This window comes from Geotrypetes seraphini, chromosome 5 (assembly GCF_902459505.1).
Source record: "Geotrypetes seraphini chromosome 5, aGeoSer1.1, whole genome shotgun sequence".
NCBI classification, from domain to species: domain Eukaryota; kingdom Metazoa; phylum Chordata; class Amphibia; order Gymnophiona; family Dermophiidae; genus Geotrypetes; species Geotrypetes seraphini.
In genome coordinates this window covers 200,028,100-200,047,855 of record NC_047088.1, presented here as the reverse complement: position 1 = coordinate 200,047,855, position 19,756 = coordinate 200,028,100, and the positions used below count along the sequence as shown (strand labels likewise).

The following is a 19,756-nucleotide window of genomic DNA, read 5'->3' as shown; positions in this document are numbered from 1 at the left end:
GCTCGAACTCTGGCCGCCTTCTCTGGCTGTCCAGATGGGGATTTGAGGAATAGATCCGGAGGGGCCTGAGAAAACACGATTTTGTGCACCTCCTGAATAATGTCCAGAACCCAATGGTCAGACGAAATCTGTTCCCATTTTGCCAGAAAGACAGCTATCTATCGATATGAGGAGGGACATTGCCTTGGCATCATTGCTGCTTCTTGGAGTACAAATTACTGAAGGAATCCACGGATTGCTGATGTCTGTAACTGCCAAATTTCTGTCTGCACCCCTGAATGGGCCTTGACATAAGTAACCAGAGGAAAATTGGCAGGATATCCTAGAGCAGGGGTCCCCAAAGTCCCTCCTTAAGGGCCGAATCCAGTCGGTTTTCAGGATTTCCCCAATGAATATGCATTGAAAGCTGTACATGCACATAGTTCTCATGCATATTCATTTGGGAAATCCTGAAAACCTGACTGGATTCGGCCCTCAAAGAGGGACTTTGGGGACCCCTGTCCTAGAGGCACGAAAACTGCCTCTGACACCCCCGGCTGGATGACAACTCCTGCTGTCTGGGAGGGATTTGGGACGATGATCTGTCACATTGGCCACATAATCCACTCTCTCCTTAAGCTTGTGGGGACAGGTGTCCCTCAGTTCTGGAGGACTAGTCCGTAGTCTGGTATGACAGGCAAATGCCATGAAAGAGGCAGCTGCTGCAGCTTTTGATACCCAAAACCAGCACTTCAAACTGTCTAAGGACCACCTCCAATTTACGGTCCAAGGTGAAGAGAACGAGAGGACACTCGCTAAAGTTAGAAGGGAATAGATTCCGTACAAACGTAAGGAAGTTCTTCTTCACCCAGAGTGGTAGAAATCTGGAATGCTCTTCCAGAGGCTTTTATAGAGGAAAGCACCCTTCAGGGATTCAAGAAAAGGTTGGATAAGTTCCTACTGGAACAGAACATATGCAGGTAAGGCTTGACTCAAATAGGGCACTGTTCTTTGACCTAAGGGCCGCCGCGTTAACGGACTGCTGGGCACAATGGACCACTGATCTGACCCAGCAGTGGCAAATCTTATGTTCTTATAACTCCATGGTAAGTAGAAAGGTAAGTTTGGTCACCTGAGCTACTGTGGAATCCCCTTTCAGGTGTACAAACAACTGCTGAAGTCCTGAGCCATAGGACAGAGCCTAGACATAGCTTTGGACACCTTTAGAGAACCTTCAGGTGGCTTCCACTGGTCAGTGACTAAGAAAGTGATGTCTGGATGAGCAGGAAGAAGTTGTCTGCTCATTAGTGCCACACAAATCGGAGCACTGAGAGGTGAAGAGATGCTGGGCATCGAGCTTCAATATAGAAAGGGAGTCAGAAATGACATGTGAAATGGAAGCTGATTTGAAAAGGCAATACACTGAGGGGTCATTATATTGATCCGCAGCCACTCCACCTCCTGACCTCACTAACACTAGGAGCCGATATGGTATGAGGCGGAGATGCTTGCTTGGGAGAAGGAACCCTTTAAGGCGGAGTTGGCGTGCCGGTAGGCAGTGCAGTTCTTTCCAGTTAAGTAGGCTTTCTATAAAAGGCTGACAAAAATCAGAAAAGCCTTGCTTTGGAGGACCCGAGGAACCTTGTCCGACCCTCAACTGGGGAATTAGAATTTTCTCTGCCACTACGTGCTCACATTTTGCCCTTTCAGTGCTCATCTCTTCCCTGTATACCAGCCCATCCAGGATTTTAGGGTTTCAAGGCCTTGGAGGACTGAATAAGGACAGAGCCCGAACCTCCTGCCCCTTCATCTTGCATCCTGCAGCACGTGAAACACTGCTGTTCCTGAGCTGGTAGGTCTGTGCAAAAAAATACAAGAACTGAAGCTAGAATGGCCTGAGGCATCCATGTGAGGTGATCTCTGAGCAAAACAAGTATTTTTGAGGCAGAACAAAGTTTTAAAAAAGATAGCTAACAATCCAAGATGGCCACTGCCAGAAAATTCGCCACAAAAATGGGCTGTTGGAGGCAAATCAAAAAATTAAAAATAGCACTTTTAGGGTTTTAGAGGAGAGAAAATCTAATCCTAACTTCAAACGCTGAAAAATGAACTTTTCAGACCCCATCCCCCCGACTTTCCCTATAGGGAATAATCAGAGTACTCACTGTGACTTCTGGTACCTGTCAGCTTGTAGCAGCCTGCCTGTTGGGAAAAGATTCCTGCCTCGGTGATTGTCAGGAACTCAACCATCGATAGAGAGCTTCTGGCTGCCAGTTGAACGGACCTGAACCACAGACTCCCACCCCCCCACAATCCACACAAAGTGACGGTGAAGAAACTACGCAACTGGCTCCCTGATACCCAGGGGGTTCTTACTCAGGGGCTCCACAGCCTACACTCAAGCCTTTGATAAATTAGCAGGCGAGCAACACCTAGGGGAATGGGCCCCAACCTCCTAAGATAACACCAAGCAGGCTGGCTCTACAGGTACTCCAAAGAGATTGGCCTGAGAGCAATAGTTCAGCCATAGTTCCTTTCCCCGGTGGAGTAAATCCAAGAAGGGGACCTCCGAGTACCGAAGCCATGAAGAAACTCAAACAAAGATGGAAAAGTACCTGAAAACAACAAAGAAGCAGAGCAGATCTGAACATACATCAGAACATCGCCCAAACAAGGAGCATTAGCGAGCCGATCTTGATGGTTCACATCAAGCTCCGATACCCTAAGCCAGGCGCCACATAGCCATAGACAAAGCCACAGCATACGAGGTTAGCTCAAAGGTATATTTACGCAGCAGGAGCAAGTCAGAGATGTAATGCTGAAATGCAGGCAATTTGCGGTCAGGTAAGTATTTTTTGAAAAGCAGTAACTTGATTAACTAAGTGCTTTAAGTAGAATGAAAAATGAAAAGCATAGTTGCCAGACTGGCTGGCAAGCACGGCATTTTGATACAGTCGTTTGCCAAAGCGGTCCATTCCCTTACCCTCTCTGCCAGGAGGTACGGAAGCATATACACTGGCCCCTGCAGATTTATAAGGGTTGACTCCACCAAGAGAGATTCATGGGGCAGCTGAGAATTGACAAAGCCTGGTATGGGAACTATCCTATAGAGCGAATCAAGTTTGCGAGGAGCCACAGAGATGGACAAAGGAGTTTCTAAATTTTTGTAAAAGATTTCCTGCAAGATGTCATGGAGGGGGAGCCTCAGAAACTCCTTAGGTGGCTGCTCATAATCTAATTCATCTGAAGAGATTTCATCATCAGAAAGAAGAGGTTCCTCAGAATCTCGTGTTGGTGGAAAGTGGTGCCGAGCACTGGGTGTCGATATTTCAAGATGTTTCATCTTCTTCAAGGATTTAACTGACACCGTCTCGGGAGATGTTTGTGAAGAAGAGCGGTGCTGAGCTGTCTCCGACACCGATTCTTTAACCAAATGAGGCGGCACTGATGAAGATTTTTGAAATGCCAGTGCCGATTCTTGAAATGCCGGTGCTGATATCAAGGACTCAGACCTGACTGGTACTGGCACCGAAGAAGCCGGCGTCGCCTTGACAGGGAGTAAGTTGTAACTCCTCCCGTAACTCCTCCTGCAGCAATTCCTTAATTTGCTGCTTGAGAGAATGCAGCAGTACCGCTGGCTTTTTCGCCGGTACCTTCAGTGCAGCTCTGCGCTCCGGCGATGAGGAGGCCAATGTCGAGGAACTCACCGCAATTGGAGCAGAGCGCTTTTTTGGTCTCCTTGAGGTCTGCAGGACTTGGCTCACTGCTGAAGTAACCTGAGGACCTGAAGGAGTTGGGGAAGGCTTCTAAGCTGGCTTACCCACTGCATGTGACATTGAAGATGTTTCCATCAATGTCAGATGTTACGATGTCGATTTCGGCGTGGACCCCGGCGCCGGTACTGGTGTCGAAATCACCTCCATAATGGGACCGAAGAGGAGATGTTGCTGAATGTGACGATTTTTAAGGGTCCACTTCTGGAGGGAGGAGCAACGAGTACAAGATTCATCTCTGTGCTCTGGCCCCAGACACTGGAGACACCAGCAATGCGGATCTGTGATGGAAATAGGGTGAGCACACCGTCTGCACTTCTTAAAACCCATTTGAGGATGGGACGTTGAGGGCAAAATCGAATGTCGAGGCTTGGGGAGTGGAACAGGCCCTGCCGGGCCAAACCTGCAAAGGCGAAAAAGTAAAAATATATATTTTTTTAACTAGATAAAAGAAAGTAAAAGAAAAAAACAAATACTGACTGAAAAGTCAGAAAATAAGCCGCGTGAGCGGGAAGGCAGCGAAAAAATATCAACAGCCGTTGATGAGCGACTGCTTAGCTCCTTGGAATCTAAGAAATTGAGGGACCGCGCGCCCTACATCAGGCAGGAAAGCATTCACGCATGCGGGGTTCGGGCTATCGCGAACTTTCTAAGCACTTAAAGTGGCCATGCACTTTTAAATAGGTCCGTACCGGGTCTACGTCGGTGACGTCACCCTTTCATGAGAATATGCTGCCTGCTTGTCCTGGAATAAAGCACAGTTACTTACCGTAACAGGTGTTATCCAGGGACAGCAAGCAGATATTCTCACAAATGGGCGACATCACTGACAGAGTCCATTCGTGAGAATATGCTGCCTGCTTGTCCTGGGATAAAGTATTGATCTGGAAATATTCTGAAGTTATTCAAACTTTTGTTTGAAGTACAAATCCAGATCTGTACCGGTCTGGAGAGATGCTAAAGAAAATAAGGTTGCTTACAGGCAATTAGTGTTCTCTGAAAACAGTGGTTCACAAATCATACATACCTTCTGAGCCGAGTCTATTAAGTAGAACTCAGGCATACTACATGATCACAAACTACTACACATTCCTAAAGGATCTCAGGTTTTCACTGGAAAGCTCTGGAACCCATGTTCTATGTTGATATCAGATGATGGTTTCCACCTCTGTCTTCAGAAACACTCATTATAGGTCAGTATGGTTTTCAAACTCTTTACCCAATACTAAAAACATGCATACCTCTTTAAATTTAAGAACAAATTGTGCTGAGTCCATATCCAATGGAATAACTGTATCATCATTTTCTGGAAGATAAAAAACTTCAACAGAATTTCCACCTTGTAAATGTGATTCAATAGGATCTTCCTCATCATAGTCATCCTCCTGGAAAGTAAAGTACACAAAAATTACATTGAAAAGTAATACATATATTCTACAATTAAGTTCTTAAAGAGTTTATTGTATAATTTTACACATTTTTATTATAATTTTAGTCTGAGTGTATACTTCAATTTTATTAGTAAGGCGTATAGATAATAGAACATTTCCAGACACTCAAGGCAAGGAACAGCAAATTTAACATAAGTCTTAACATAACATAAGTCTTTTTTAATATGCTGTGCAATGCCTTGCAGTTCTAGGCGGTGTATAGAAGGAATACATCAAGGAAAATTGTTAACATTAAAGATAGAAAAACCATAACATAGTAGTCCCAATCTGTCCCAGACAGGATAACATTATTCGCTGATGACGCTAAACTATGTAATATAGTAAGTGAATGCAATCTACAGGATACTATGGCGCAGGACCTGCTTACATTAGAAAGTAGGTCCTCGACCTGGCAGCTAGGCTTCAACTCCAAGAAATGTAAGGTCATGCACCTCGGAAGAGACAATCCATCTTGAATGGAGAAACTTTAACTAGGACTACAGCAGAACGAGATTTAGGAGTAATCATCAATGCAGACATGAAAACTGCCACTCAATTGGAGAAGGCTTCATCTAAGGCAAGGCAGATAATGGGTTGTATCAAGAGAAGTTTCGTTAGCCGGAAGCCTGAAGTCATAATGCCGCTGTACAGAGCCATGGTGAGACCTCATCTGGAATACTGTGTGCAATTCTGGAGGCCACATTACCGTAAAGATGTGCTCAGAATTGAATCGGTTCAGCGGATGGCCACCAGGATGGTCTCGGGGCTCAGGGGTCTCTCATACGAAGAAAGACTGAACAAATTGCAGCTCTACACTCTCAAAGAACGTAGGGAGAGGGGAGACATGATTGATACATTTAAGTACATCACGGGACATGTCGAGGTGGAAGATGATATTTTCTTTCTCAAAGGACCCTCAGCCACAAGAGGGCATCCGCTCAAACTCAGGGGAGGGAAATTTCATTGTGACGCCAAGTACTTCTTCACGGAAAGAGTGATAGATCATTGGAACAAGCTTCCAGTGCAGACTTTAAGAATAAATGGGATACCTACGTGGGATCCCTACGAGGATGAAGATAAGGAATAGGGTCACTAGGGTATAGACTTAAGGGGGTGGGTCAGTAGAGTGGGCAGACTTGATGGGCTGTAGCCCTTTTCTGCCGTCATCTTTCTATGTTTCTATGTTTCTAGGATCACAATCTATGCTATGCAGCCTGAAAATGATGTTAGGAACTATGTACATAAAATAGAAAGAAGAAAACAATATTCAAACTCAATAAAAGGAAGAAGAAAATATCCTGCTTGACTGTCTTAATGTCATGGGTATTTCGGGTAAAGTTTATTTATGGTTCCAGGATTTTTTAAAATTCGTACCTAACAGGTATTTTTCAAGGGCATTCTTTCTGAATGTTTGAGGAATCCATGCAGAGTTTCACTGGGTTCCCCCCTCTCCCCTGTAGTACCTGAAGATTGGAGGGTCGCCAATGTTATGCCGATTTTTAAAAAGGGCTCCAGGGGAGATCCGGGAAATTACAGACCGGTAATCCTCACTTCAGTGCCAGGCAAAATGGTAGAAACAATTATAAAAAATAAATTGTGGAACACATAGACAAACATTATTTAATGAGATGGAGTCTCATCATTCTCTGTTTTTAAAACATTTCCATTTATTTGCTTACCATAGAAGTTAGACTTACCAGCCTGTAATTTCCTACTTCTTCCTTACTTCCACTTTTGTGGAGAGGGACCACAACCGCCCTTCTCCAGTCCTCCAGTACCACTCCCGACTCTAAGAGACTCACTGAAAAGGTCAGTCAGCGGAGTCACTAGAACTTCCCTAAGTTCCTTCAGCACCCTCAGATATACACCATCCAGCCCCATCGCTTTGTCTACCTTTATTTTAGTTAGCTCCTCATGAACACAGCCATCTGAAAATCAATCAGGATCTACCACTCCTCCATCTCTATTCATGTTTACAAAATAATTAAACTGACTTAAGTAATAGCCAAAAAAATAAGGTACTTTGAATTTCCCTCTGCCCCAATGGGCTCACAATCTAACTACAGTACATATGAAAGAAATAATTACTTACAATTAACTATTAAAAGAGAAGAAGAGGGAAAAGATAATACAATAAATTCAATACTATAGGTGCATAAAAGGCACAATAGAAGGGAAAACTTCAATGTCAAAGAAAAATCTTAAAAATAAAAGCAGGAAAAAAATAGCAAAATTAAACAAGCCCAACAAAAAGAAAATGAAAAAAAAAACCCAAAACCCGTCATTCTCATGAAACTCAGTTAGCTTCTAATTCCATGTCCCCAATCGAGCCAGGCCAGCCTGGGCTGGTACAACAAAAGTGACTCCTCCGCTTCAATTTCCCTGCTCCTGAAAGGCTGGAACCAAACGCTGCAGCTCCACTGGCCAGATCCGCAGCCAATCAAAAATAACCACTACACCAGGTACAAAATTTACAATCTGCTTTATGAATAAATTGTTTTGAATAAATCACTGGAGATGCTGAAGCAAAACATTTGATGAACTTATGAGAAATCTAGGAAAGGGAAAAAAATGATCTGTTTCAGACTTTAGTTACTAATCCATGGAAGTGCATTTTGGAGTCACAAAAGCAATTCTTCCATAAGGAAAAAAAAAAAAAAAAGTTGTCAAGTTAATTGTAAAAGTCAATGTGATGGACTTTTTTCTTATCTCCACTACCTATATCACTAACTTATGGAACTAAGGATTTATGCTTTCTTATGGTTCTGTGGCCGGCGTCATGATTGTTGCAGTTTTCCGGGTCTCGCTACATCTGACGTTTCAGTTGTACCTATGTTTGTTATACCTACTCAGACACAGCAATACCCAAAAAGTGCAACAATTGAACTAAGGATTTATTCACTGGAAAACCTCAAATTCACTATCTGGACTTATCAGTGGAAAATTTTTGAGCAAAGCTCATAGTTAAATACTAAAATACATTTTAAAAATATTGGATTGAAAACTAACCACCCTGGTCAACTTTATTTATTTATTTTTTTAAATACTGGCTGTGGTGGTCAAAAATATCTGGGCATTACTGCACCACTACCTGGATAATGGCTGGCCTGAATATCTAGATATAATCAGCAGCAGAACTTACCCCAAAAGTATCATAGCATAGCCTTCTATCTGTCCTGAGTTAACAGGTAATGAACATTGCTAGTCTCCAGATAACAAGTTCCAGAACCATCCTGGTTCCACCTACTCTCCATCCCAGGACTATCTACATAGCACTGAGACGGGTAAGGATATTGTCACAAGAACAGTAGTGCTAAGAAGCCCAAGATCCCTATGTTTAACAACAAGGACAGAACCCTGACCTATATGCCTTGCTTCAATGAGAATAGTAACATAGTAGATGACGGCAGATAAAGACCTGAATGGTCCACCCAGTCTGCCCAACTTGATTCAATTTAAATTTTTTCTTCTTTCTGGGCAAGAATCCAAAGCTCTACCCGGTACTGTGCTTGGGTTCCTACTGCCGAAATCTCCGTTAAAACCTACTCCAGCCCATCTATACCCTCCCAGCCATTGAAGCCCTCCCCAGCCCATCCTCCACCAAATGGCCATATACAGACACAGACCATGCAAGTCTGCCCAGTACTGGCCTTAGTTCAATTTTTAATATTATTTTCTGATTCTAGATCCTCTGTGTTCATTCCACGCTTCTTTGAACTCAATCACAGTTTTACTCTCCACCACCTCTCTCGGGAGCGCATTCCAGGCATCCACCACTCTCTACGTAAAGTAGAACTTCCTAATATTGCCTTTGAATCTACCACCCCTCAACCTCAAATTATGTCTAGTTTTACAATTTTCCTTTCTCTGGAAAAGTGAGGCATTTAAGGAACGGGTGCAGTTTAAAGCCTCAAGCAGAAGCATTCACTAAGCCCACCTATTATGTCCCGACCACTTTACAACCCCGACCTGATTCACTAACCTTCCTCCCGAGCATATCCGCACCCGATCCGATCCGCGCATGCAAATGAGGGGAAACGGTATGCAAATTAGAAAGGGCCTCGATTCACTAAACAAATTCAGGCACACCGACCGGGCTGGCCAATCTAAAAACAAGCGACTGCTGACGACCAGTCGCTTGTGCAAAAACCCTGCTTTCTGCCCCTTCTCTCCTGCAATTCTCAAGCAGCAAGCGCTAGTCTGCAGTAAGGAGGCACACTTTTCCAGCCTGAATGCTAAATTAGAAGTTTGCAGAAGAACTACAATATCTAGGGGGAACTGGGCAATAGTGCTCCAAAAGCAAACCTGCTCTCTGCCGCCCTTCGAGCCTGTGGTTTTAACCCACGGGTTTAAAGCAGGGCTGCACTATGGCATGTTCTGAAGTGCAGCCCCACTTTAAACCCAAGAGTTAAAACCACGAGCTCGCGAGTAAAAAATGCAAAGCGTGAGAAAAAAGGAAGAAAAAGTTCACAGAAAGCAAAGTAGTTTTCGGAGAGCAAGTTCATGCGCAGACCATCTACAGGTAAAGAAGATGGTCTGCACATGCATCAGGATCGCTCTTCAGCGATCCGTGTGGTCGGTTTGGGGCGTGCCTCCAATCGGCCTAATTAGCATGCGGACAAGTTGTGAATCGGGCGCCCGGCCACCTCACGGATCGGATCGGATCCGTGAGGTTAGTGAATCTGGGCCAAAGTGTTTCTTTTACCTGCTGAAGAAATGTTTATAGAAGCTTTGCTAATTGGATTATCTACTAATGTTTGGAGAATGAATTCTTAAGAACGGACTGTTTGAGCCACAAAGTGAAAAAGTGCATTGCAGTGTGTATTTTGGAATGCTAAATAACTGAACTGTGCACAAACTTGGTGTTTTGTTTTGGTCCTTTGTTTTTGCTGAACTGAAGCTACTGTGTTTGATGAATGCACTGGAAAATTAATGTCTCCATTTTGATGGAAGTGATCCTTGATTTTGTCTGAAGAAATGAAGTGGATTGTTATTCAAATAGAGCCTTGGACTGTTCTGACAAGTTTATTTTGGCAATTCCAACAACTGATTTGCAGTTTTGCTCTCCGAGATTTAATTTGAGTTTCATTTTGAGAGCTAACCATGTACATGCCCAGCTGAGATGGAAGTGACCGCTAGCGGCACAATACTCAGAGGCATTATCCTGGTCAGCAACACTTCTGTATAGCAAGTCATGTTATTCAGATGAGTTCTTTTAGAAAACTGACCTATAACCTATTTACAATCATTACATCATACCTGCCCTGTACTGCCCTCTGAATAGTGCTGTTCATATAACTGTTGACATCTTTCTTGTTCCAAAGTTTCACTGATTAATCGTGCTACTTCACTTTGTGCCCCTGGTTTTTCACGTCCAATTAAAAACCTAAAGACAAAACAAAACACAGCAAAAAATAAATTGTACCTAGGCAATATTTTGTAAAGACTCATAGGCACCTACTTAGCTAAAATTCATGTTAGCAGCAGAAGTCAAGCCTATTCCGCAGGCAGAGGAGACATCTGCTCTTGAGAAGGTCCTGGATTGTGAATGCAGACAGGTCAGTGTATTTGATAATATACACTAGAAAGCATTTTTTATAAGAACCCATTTACACATGTATTTCAGCATGTTACTAGCAGAATAATGATTTCTAAAGTTACCCTCAAAGTGCTTTAGATACTGTATATTAGGCCAATCCAGAATTACAAAATAAACTTTATAAAATCTTTACTCAAATTCCTCTTTCAAGACAACAGAAAGCCAACATTTCTAATGTGAATCTTTCCTCCTATATCACAACTTCATAGATATTTTGGACACAAATTTTGAGAAAGCGAAATTGCTTACCTGTAACAGTGTTTTCTACCATAGGCAACAGGAGAATGCAGCCACACTTGTTGAAGTCCTCAAACTGATCCTGTGTGTTGGTGCTCTCCCTTAGCTATAGTAAGCTTTTGGCTTACTAGGCATGTGCAGGGATTCTCACCATCTGTGGCTCCTTCTCCCACCTCATCAGTTCTGTCTCTAGCTGTACAATATAAATATCCTAGCGGGGAAGGCCGGAGGGTTAAGTGTGACTGAATTCCCCTGCTGTCTATGGAAAACTCCCGTTGCAGGTAAGCAACTTCACTTTCTCCAGAGACAAGCAGGGAAGATTCAGGCATACTTGTTTGTGAATCCCTAGCTACTATCTGTATCAGGATGGTGGGGATAGATCAATAGACTGCGTAGGACAGACTGACCAAAACGAATGTCTTTTTCTGTGCTCTGGTTTAAACAGTAATGCTTAAAAGTGTGTTCTGATGACCAGATGTCCTGGAGCAGAATTGATCAGAAATTTACTACAAGTCAATGAAGCTGTCCGCGCAATGCGCAGCGGCAACGAAAAGGGCGAACAGAATGCTAGGAATGATTAAGGGGATCACGAACAGATCAGAGAAGGTTATCATGCCGCTGTACCGGGCCATGGGGCGCCCTCACCTGGAGTACTGCATCCAGCACTGGTCGCCGTACATGAAGAAGGACACAGTACTACTCGAAAAGGTCCAGAGAAGAGCGACTAAAATGGTTAAGGGGCTGGAGGAGTTACCATACAGTGAGAGATTAGAGAAACTGGGCCTCTTCTCCCTTGAAAAGAGGAGACTGAAAGGGGACATGATCGAAACATTCAAGCTACTGAAAGGAATAGACTTAGTAGATAAAGACATGTTATTTACCCTCTCCAAGATAGGGAGAACGAGAGGGCACTCTCTAAAGTTAAAAGGGGATAGATTCCGTTCAAATGTAAGGAAGTTCTTCTTCACCCAAAGAGTGGTGGAAAACTGGAACGCTCTTCCAGAGTTCTATGATAGGGGAAAACACCCTCCAGGGATTCAAGACAAAGTTAGACAAGTTCCTGCTGAACCGGAACGTACGCAGGTGAGGCTGGACTCATTTAGAGCACTGGTCTAAATGACCTAAGGGCCGCCACGTGAGCGGACTGCTGGGCACGATGGACCACTGGTCTGACCCAGCAGCAGCAATTCTTATGTTCTTATGCACTGAAAAAACTGCTGCTTGCAATCTGTGCTCGCCAATTCTGTAAGGATGTACCGGGCCATGGGGCGGTAGGATGTAGTTGATGTGCCTTAGCATAGCAGAATTTAATGTAATGATAAATTCTCATGGAGATGGTTCTTTAGAGGCAGGAGTGGCTGGATTATAGGTGATGAAAAGAAGGTTGGTATAACATAGCGCTACTGTTTCTCTAAGGTAAGATGTGCTGTTCTGAAATCAAGTGTATGGAGGCGCTGACAGACATGGTTAGGAAAGAATTGAGTATAAGGATAATAGGTGACTAGTGCTTAGAGTTCGCCGACTCATCTTGCCGATATGATGGCTGTGAAAAAGGCTGTCTTCCATGTGAGGTACATGAGAGAAGTGGTGTCTAGTGATTCAAAGGGTGCATCCATGTGTCAATCCAAGACAATGTTGAGGCGGTACGAGAGGTTGGAGATTGGCGAGGCCTCTTAGAAATCTTGCCACTAGAGGTTGCTGAGAGATTGGTTTGCCATCTACTGGGTAATGATAGGCAGAAATCACAGACAAGTGGAAGTACACTGAATTTATTTTGAAGCCTGCAGGCCGATAAGCAGAGGAGGTAAGTAAGTACATGTGGAATTGTACATGTTAGGGGGTTCTGGCCCTGTATAGTTGACCAAACAGAGAAAAAGTATCCACTTAGATTGATAGGATTTTTTGGTAGAGGATCATCTAGCTGCCGAAGTATGGTCTTTACTGACTGGAAGGACTAGGATAATAGCAAGGATGCTCCTTTCAATTTCCATGCAGTTATGTTGAGACTGGATAGGTTGGGATGGAGAACCTGACCATTCTATTGCATGAGAAGAGATGGTTGGGTCTCAAGAGGAATTGATGGAGCAGCGAGAAGGTCCAAAAGAAGAGGGTTATCAGATTTGTCTGGGCCAACAAAGAGCAATCTGGTTGAGATTGTCAGAGCCCCTGATGATTTTTTGATGGACCCTAGAGATGAGTGGAAATGGTGGAAAACAATACTAGAGATTTTCAATCCAAGAGTTGGAGAAGTCATCACTCGTGATGACCTTATGGGCTGATCATAGTGAACAAAATTGTGGGCATTTCAAGTTGTTGTGCGAAGCAAAGAGGTCCATGACTTGAACTCCCCATAGTCAGAACAGTCTCAGTAGTATCATAGGATTAAGAGACCACTTGTGAGGATCAAGTTTGCGGCTGAGGGAGGCCGCTATCATGTTTGTCCTGTAATGTACACTGCCTGTAGATCTGCCTGAAGGGAAAGAGCAAAGTGCCAGGATCCGGAACCTCCTTGTTTGTTGACGTGGAACATCGTGACCTGGTTGTCCGTCTGTACAAGGATGTGCTTTCAGCAAAGCCTTGGGTGGAAGGCTCACAAAGCATAAAAGAAGGTGTACTGTAGTTCCTTTGGACCCCAATGACCATGAGTTCTGAGGTGGTCATATGGGCTCCCCCAGCCCGTGTTTAAAATGTCTGTTGTGGCTGTAAAATGAAGTGGTACAGGCTGAAATGGCAGCCATCCTGAAGAGAAGGAGACAATCTATCAGAGGAGGGATTGTTTTACTGAGTCTGGAAGCAGAATCAGATGTGAGAGTGGCTGTATTTGTTCATTCTAGTATAACCTGAAATGTCACTGTAAAGATCTCATGAAATGCTGTCATGTGGTCTAGGAGGCTCAAAATATGCCAACCAGACAGGTGGGATGACTCTCTTATCAGATTGCAAAGCTTTGCTTTGGCCCTTTGCCTCTCCTCACAAAGGTAGGCACAAACTGTGATGTTGTTTACATGAACTCCTATGAATGTGAGTGAGTGAGTGAGCAGGAATTAGAGACTAATTTTCGTAACTGATGATAAATCCCAGGGACTGAAAAGGTCGATAGGGTGTCCTGGATAGTGAGAAGTAAACGACCTCTGGAATGAGCCACAAGGAGCCAGTCATCGAGGTATGGAAAGAAAAAAAGTGCTGTTTATTGCATAGGTGTGCTGCTACTACTGCTAGGCACTTTGTGAAAACTCGTGGTGCCAAAGAGAGACCAAAAGGTAATACTGTGTACTGGTAGTGGCGGTCAAAGAATTTGAAACAGAGTAGCTGCCAGTGGTCGGGATAAATGGGGATGTGTATGTAGGCGTCCTTGAGATCTAGAGCAGCCAGCCAATCATCAGTTATGAGGAGAGAAGGATGTGTGAAGTGAGATCATTCTGAACTTTTCTCACTTGAGGCAGGCATTTAACGAATGGAGATCTAGAATAGGATGAAGGCCCTGAATCTTCTTGGGAATAAAGAAGAAATCCAAGTAAAACTTCATGTTCCTCTGCCATTTAGGCAATTTCTCCATGGCATTGTTCTGAATAAGGGTTAATTCCACTGCTAGGCATATGCGATGGCTTAGGCACCTGGGAAACAAGGACTCTTGAAAGAAAATTTAATTGATAGCTTTGTGAGATGATATTCAGGGCCCATTTCTCCATTGTGATGGCCTGCATGCGGGAAGGGAATGACAGAGCCTGTCTCCCACTGTTAAGTTGTCAAAAGCTAGGGTTTGATTTGAGAGCAGGCAGCTAGGTGCTAGAAATCTGTTTCTGCTCTCTTGGGTGTTGCTTCCGAGAGTAGGAAAAGGGTTGAACATGTTGAAGGATGGGTCTATTGTAAGGGACAAATCGCCATCTAGGGTAGTATCGCTGGAAGAATTGCTGATAGATCTGTGATAATTGGTGAAGGACGGAGCTCTACAATACAGTGAGGATTGATCCATAGGGTGGGCAGATAGCTCATGTACAGCCATGTATTCCTCTTTAAGCTGCGATACTGTATCCTTAAATTTTTCACCAAATAGGCTCTCTCCCAGAGAGGGAGCATCAGCTAAACATTCATGGAGGTCATCCCTGAGATCAGAGACTTTAAACTATGCTGTGCAATGGGTTGCAATGGCTACAGCTGCTGTTCTAGAAATCATATCATAAGCATCAGCTTATTTTGTTAAAGTGATAGGTGGATTCTTGAAGGGTCATGTGGAGATTGGCTACCATATCTGGGGATGCACCATCTAGTTGCTGGAGGATAAGAGTGTTGGTAATGCAGGATTTGAAGTTGATGGGCTATGATCTTGAAAGAAAACATGGCTCCTTGGTATGCTTTTCAGCCTACTGAATCCAGGAGGCAGTAGTACATGAAATTGGTTTCTAGTCATCTTAGCTTTCTTAATAGCTGATAAATATCACTGATGGGTGCAGCAACTGCTGTAATCGTGGCTTTCTGAACCTTGTATTTCAATTGCAGACACTTAAGAGGCTGTGGAAATAGATAAGAGGTTTTTCCAATTGGATATCTGGAGATCATGAAAGATCTGATGCACCAGAAGTGTGATGATTTCCATTGCATCTGGCAGGATTGAAGGATGGATTGGAAATCTCGCTTAATTCACTGGTGTGGTGGTCTGGGTGAGGCTTAGGAAGCTGGAGACCTTCTAAAGGAACTTAGGATATGAAAAGACAACAGTTAGTACAGAGGGACAGCTGAACAGGAACAGGTTGAACTTACTCTAGTGCAATGTCATTATCAAAGTCAGATCAAACCTCTGGAGAGACTGAGGGGTGAGGAGGAGATAGAAAGGCAGGGTCCCTATTGGATATCTGGGAGTGGATCTGCAGGTTGAATAGGAAGAGATCCTGACGCTGAAGGATGAGAAGAGTCATTGGCCCACAATAGAGCTGGTGGCTCTGACATGAGAGTGACTGAGGTGCTAGGACTACTTGGAGCAGGGCAGCACTGTCCTGCATGAAACACTGCAATAACTGAAAAAAAAGGCTAAAGAAGATTGTAGTGGAGCCTGTGTTAAGCTAAAGCAGATTGTAGTGGAGCCTGTGTTGAGGAAGACTCTTAGGTGAGATGAGGTATAGGAAGGTGCAGAGCAGGTTGTTTAGGCAGGAGAGTCCGCTGCCATAGGGACCTTAGGTGCTGAGCGTTATGACTTTGTCTAGCACTGCAAAGGAACTGAGGGGTTAAGAGAGGGAGGGACATCCATAAGTTTAGAAGATTTATCTTTCTTTGTCAGATGGTGCTTTCTAGAATAGGTAGAGGTCTGCAAGGCTTAAGTTAAGCTGAAGTTAAGCCAGCAGGAACCTTCCCAGTGGTCTGAGGAAATAGCAGACCTTGGGTCATTGGTGCCACACTGGCCGGTGGAGAAGGGGTGGTGCATCAAACAGCTGTCATGGAGGACAGCTGATGTCCCCACATGGAAGAGGAAGATTCTACCACCTGTCTTCCTTCTGAGACTGTCGGGGAGCGACAGTTCACTTCTCCATCTCCCCCAGTGGTGCCAAAACAGGGCCCTGGGGGGAGGTAATGAGAGAAGCGGTTGTCTGCTATTGCAAAGTTATGCTGCTTTAGCGATGCTAGCAGTAATGAGGCAGTGTTGGCTCTGGGTGCAGCAGTCCCTTAAAGAGAGTGGCTTCAGCTGCTGCAATGCCTTTAGTGTCTATGAGGTTGATGCCTCTGCAGTGTCCCCTCTCTCCCCCAGAGTGAGGAAGTCCTCTGTGGAGACACCCCACCTCCCCCTCACTCTTTATTTTTTAAAGAAATGCTGGCTATTCTTTTTTTTCTGTCTTCTGTTTTTCCTTTTTATTTTTTTTAAGGAAATTTTGGTTATAGTTTGTACGTGTGTGAGAAAATGAGGAGAAAGCTGCGATCGTAGGAGCAGCTGAAAAAAATATTGACAGGATGGCGGGAAGAGCCATGGATGGCAGAACTCCTGCACATGTCTAGTAAGCCAAAAGCTTACTATAGCTAGGTGAGAGCAGACACACAGGATCAGTCAAGGACTTTGCCACTGCTCATCACTGGAAAATTTCCTTTTCCTTGAGGCGTTTTTCAGCTTTAAGGCTGTCGGATTCAGAGATCTTGGGAACCGATGAAGCACTATACCTTGCCTAATGAAATTTCCTTCTACTGGAAGGATTCAACAGGACTCCTAATAATTACTGTTCTGGAAACTCATTCAAATATGTTCAGTCACACCACCATTTCTTTTTACCCTCATTTATGACAGGCTATCTGCTCATTAATGGCCCAATACAACAAACTTTAATTTATATAATAACTAATATGGAGAGCATTTTATGATCAAACTAAGAATTATCCAAAAATGTTATGAAACACCCACCTGACAGTACCCTTGGTGTTTTTAAGTACAGTAGCTGCAAAGAATTGCGTTACACCTACTAAGCTTGTGCCATCAACTTCAACAATTTGATCGTTAACTTGAATCCTGTATAATAAGACAGTAAAAATCAGAAATATATCTCAATTTGTCATATAAAATGCATAGGAAACTACATATAACGTCCTAATTAAAATAAAATTCAGTGGACAAAATAAACATTTTTCTATATATCATATTAACATAATAAATAACAGCTGATAAAGATCAAATATCAAAGGGTAGGGGGAGAGAGAGTTATGTTATGGTCTGTGATAGGGACAGTGAGGGCCATTCCAGAACTTTTCTTGTCAGTAGGGATCACCCTAAGAAGCAGTCTTCCAGGTCAACATATCCTTCTCCCAAACCACAGAGAGAAATCCTCGGTCAGGGGAAGGGAAAAGTCTCAGGCCTAGATTCTCTAAAAGTCACATTAAAAACCAATGGGCTGCTGCCGCAGCCATTATAGTAGCGATTTTAAAAAAGCAAGTCATTCTCCAAAAAACGCTCATGCAAAAGAAGTTGGTTGAGAGTAGCGAAGACTTGTTAAATTTGCATGTGCCCATTGCTGGCAACAGCAAAAAAAAAACCAAAAAAACAAACAAACCCCACAACAACAACAAAAAACCCACAAAAAAAACAGTAACCCTCCACCCAACAATTGGAGATACTCAATCTCTCCCACTGCCACACACCTCCAATACCCCCTCGGAAGTGGCAGAAATGCCTAATATCTCCTACCACCAACCGACACACTGTGTCAGCAGCAGAAGACACCCCCCCCCCCAAAAGAGGGAGATATGCCCATGCATCCGGTGAGGGGCCTAAGGCTCTGACTGGCCCAGATGCATAAGGCCCCACCCATAGGAGGGGCTTTAACAACCTGGGCCAATCAGATCCTCAGGCCCCTTCCCCGGTGCATCCCAAGATGCACCCAGTAAGGGAAGGCCCACCATTTTGAAGAGGCTGGATAGCTAGCCGGAGTAAGTATCCCTCTGGCCAGCCATATGATAGTAAGATAAGGGGGAGAGGGCAGAGATTGTCAGAGGAATGGGGGCGGGGTGTTGCATGGGAGAGGGAGAGCATGGACATCTCTCGCTGCTGAGGAGGGTTGAGGGGTGTCAGTTGGGCATCTCTCCCACTACTGGGGGAATGTGTCAGCTGACGGCAGGAGATATTGGGCATCCAATTAGCGACCACGTTAAAGTTTGAGAATGTGGCCCTCAGTCCTGTCTCAAGTCAGGAAGAAAACTCTGGAAAGATCACCTGTGAATGGGGGAGGGAGAAGAAGGAGGAGCTTCCCTAGAATACTTAGCAGTGTAGTCTATCCCTGAGCAGCTACTTATTTCCCAGAAGTTCCAGGAAATGACCCCCGAGTTCCCATAAACAGGGACACCAGCTTAAAAGAGGAAATGGAGTGGTTCCTCCTCCTCAAAGCATGTTTTAAGCAGGAGAGGCTCTTTTGAGGAAATGGGCATGTCCTAAGCAAGGTATTTTCTTGTAATGGAAGTAAAGAAAAGGGCTGCTTATTTTCCCGCACCTCATTGGGGTGCTGAGTGTCTGGTTATCAGATACTGTGTTTGTAAACTGTAGGAGGGAGGTGTGGGGTCCAGCTCTAGTTGCACCTTTTGAAATGTCACAGAAATATAGTAGTGCTCTGGAGATCCAAAGGAAGATGTGAAACTGCTAGAAAGAAAAACAATCAATATTTTGAAGACTTTGGTTGTAAGGATAACTTCCGTAAATAGAAAAGGAATAAAATCTGTCTTGAACTTTGTACAGCATATTCCCTATAAGGCTGGCTAAAAAGTTTAAAGCCAGAAACTGCTATGTATGTGTTGAGGTTGGGAGGGGGGTTTCTTTCTACAGAGCTTTGCCCGCCGAGATTCTGGGAGTAAGCTGCCTCGCTTGATACTTTGGGGTAGAAAGAGGACCTTAAATAAGGACTGGTTAAATACTGCCCTGTAACATACACCCCTATAAAAAAAGACTTTTATTAAGTGGGTGGAGATGGGGTGCACCTTTGAGGAATAGTTTTGGTACCCAGGAAATGAGCTGTATTAAGTGCTTTTTGGCTTGACTTTTTTCTCTTTGCCCTCCCCCTCCCCACCTTTTCTTTTGCGGTTATAAGTGACAAATTGGAGTTGACAAAGTTGTGACTGTGGAAGATGCTATTTCACCACCTTGCCAACATGCTCAGCCTGATTTTTGTGGCATACAATTGACTGATGTGCTATTAAGTCTATAAGGGATTATAAGCATATACAAGGAAGTCATTGGATGCATGCCATGGACAAAGGATACCTCACTTCCTTGATCTCAC

General features: G+C 43.9%; 1 protein-coding gene across 2 annotated transcripts in view; it reads right to left on the bottom strand.

Annotated features, from left to right (window-relative positions):
- LOC117360784 (neurabin-1-like) overlaps positions 1-19,756 on the bottom strand; it is a 162,512-nt gene that overhangs the window by 93,994 nt on the left and 48,762 nt on the right. For both annotated transcript variants that reach the window (XM_033945129.1, XM_033945130.1), the window contains exons 5-7: positions 17,398-17,502; positions 10,442-10,568; positions 4,994-5,137 (exon numbers count right to left, since the gene is read on the bottom strand). In XM_033945129.1, the coding sequence (XP_033801020.1) occupies positions 4,994-5,137; positions 10,442-10,568; positions 17,398-17,502 (376 nt within the window). The remainder of the gene's footprint in view (positions 1-4,993; positions 5,138-10,441; positions 10,569-17,397; positions 17,503-19,756) is intronic.